We start from the raw sequence: 1,271 nt of genomic DNA on the forward strand, positions 1-1,271 counted from the left end.
CAGAGATTGCAGAAAGTGAAGGATAATACGGCCTATAAAAAGTTTCTTGATATTTTGAAGCAGGTGCAAATCAACATTCCACTGGTAGACATCCTGCAAGAAGTTCCCAAATATGCCACATACATCAAGGACATAGTGCCAAATAAGAGGAGGTTGATAGAGTTCGAGACCGTGGCACTCACTACATAATGTAGCTCAAGAATTCAAAGCAAGCTACCTCAGAAATTGAAGGATCCAGGTAATTTCACTATCCAAATCTCGGCTGGTAAGCACGCAGTTGGGAGAGATTTGTGTGATCTTAGAGCAAGCATCAAATTGGTACCGCTATCTGTGTTCAGACGGTTGGGGTTAGGTGAACCGCGCTCAACCACAATGATTTTACAGTTGGCTGATCGCTCCCTTCCTCATCCTGAAGGAGTGATTGAAGATATGTTAGTTCAAGTGGGTTCGTTCATATTCCTTACCGATTTCATTATCTTAGAATGTGAGCCTGATCAGGAAGTCCCATTTATTTTGGGGCATCTATTCTTATCCAGGGGCCGAGCTATTATTGATGTATGCGAAGAAAAGATGACGATGAGCGTAGGTGATCGAGTGAAGGTATTCAATGCGCATAAAGCACTTAGATTGTCAGCCCAGTATAAAGAGCTATCCATGATTTCTGTAATGGAAAGTGATGTGACGTCATTAACACCTTATATGAGCCCCATAGATCCTCTTGAATGAGCCTTGATTGGGGATGAAGAAGACAATGAAGATGAAGTGATAGAAGCAATTGAGCAAGTACTTAACATGTCTTGTAGTTATGTACATGGGTTTAGGGAATTTGAGGAGTAGGACAGGCATGTTACTCTGACCCCTCCTAAGTCATTTATTGAAGAAGCTCCAAAGCTAGATCTTAAGCCCCTTCCAGTGCATCTGTGTTATGCTTATTTGGGGAGGTCTGAGATATTGCCAATGATTATCTCATCCAGCTTGACCGATGTACAAGAAGAAAAATTGCCCAGAGTGCTTCGTGAGCATAAAAAGGCTATTGGATGGACAATTGCAAACATCAAAGGAATCAGTCCATCATTTTGCATGCATAAAATCTTTTTTGAAGATGGAAACCATCCCAGTGTTGAGAAACAAAGGAGATTAAATCCCATTATGAAAAAGATCGCGAAAAAGGAAGTAATTAAATGCCTTGATGCATGTATCATCTTCTCTATTTTTGACAGCAACTGGGTAAGCCCAGTGCAATGTATGCCTAAAGAGGGGGGATGACTGTT

General features: G+C 41.2%; 1 protein-coding gene across 1 annotated transcript; it reads left to right on the plus strand.

Annotated features, from left to right (window-relative positions):
- Positions 1–372: 372 nt before the first annotated feature.
- Positions 373–726, plus strand: LOC138910441 (uncharacterized). Its single transcript, XM_070201681.1, has one exon. It carries the CDS (start codon positions 373–375, stop codon positions 724–726), a length of 354 nt encoding a protein of 117 aa, XP_070057782.1.
- The last annotated feature ends 545 nt before the right edge of the window (positions 727–1,271 follow it).

Source organism: Nicotiana tomentosiformis, chromosome 4 (genome assembly GCF_000390325.3).
Source record: "Nicotiana tomentosiformis chromosome 4, ASM39032v3, whole genome shotgun sequence".
Classification (NCBI taxonomy): Eukaryota; Viridiplantae; Streptophyta; class Magnoliopsida; order Solanales; family Solanaceae; genus Nicotiana; species Nicotiana tomentosiformis.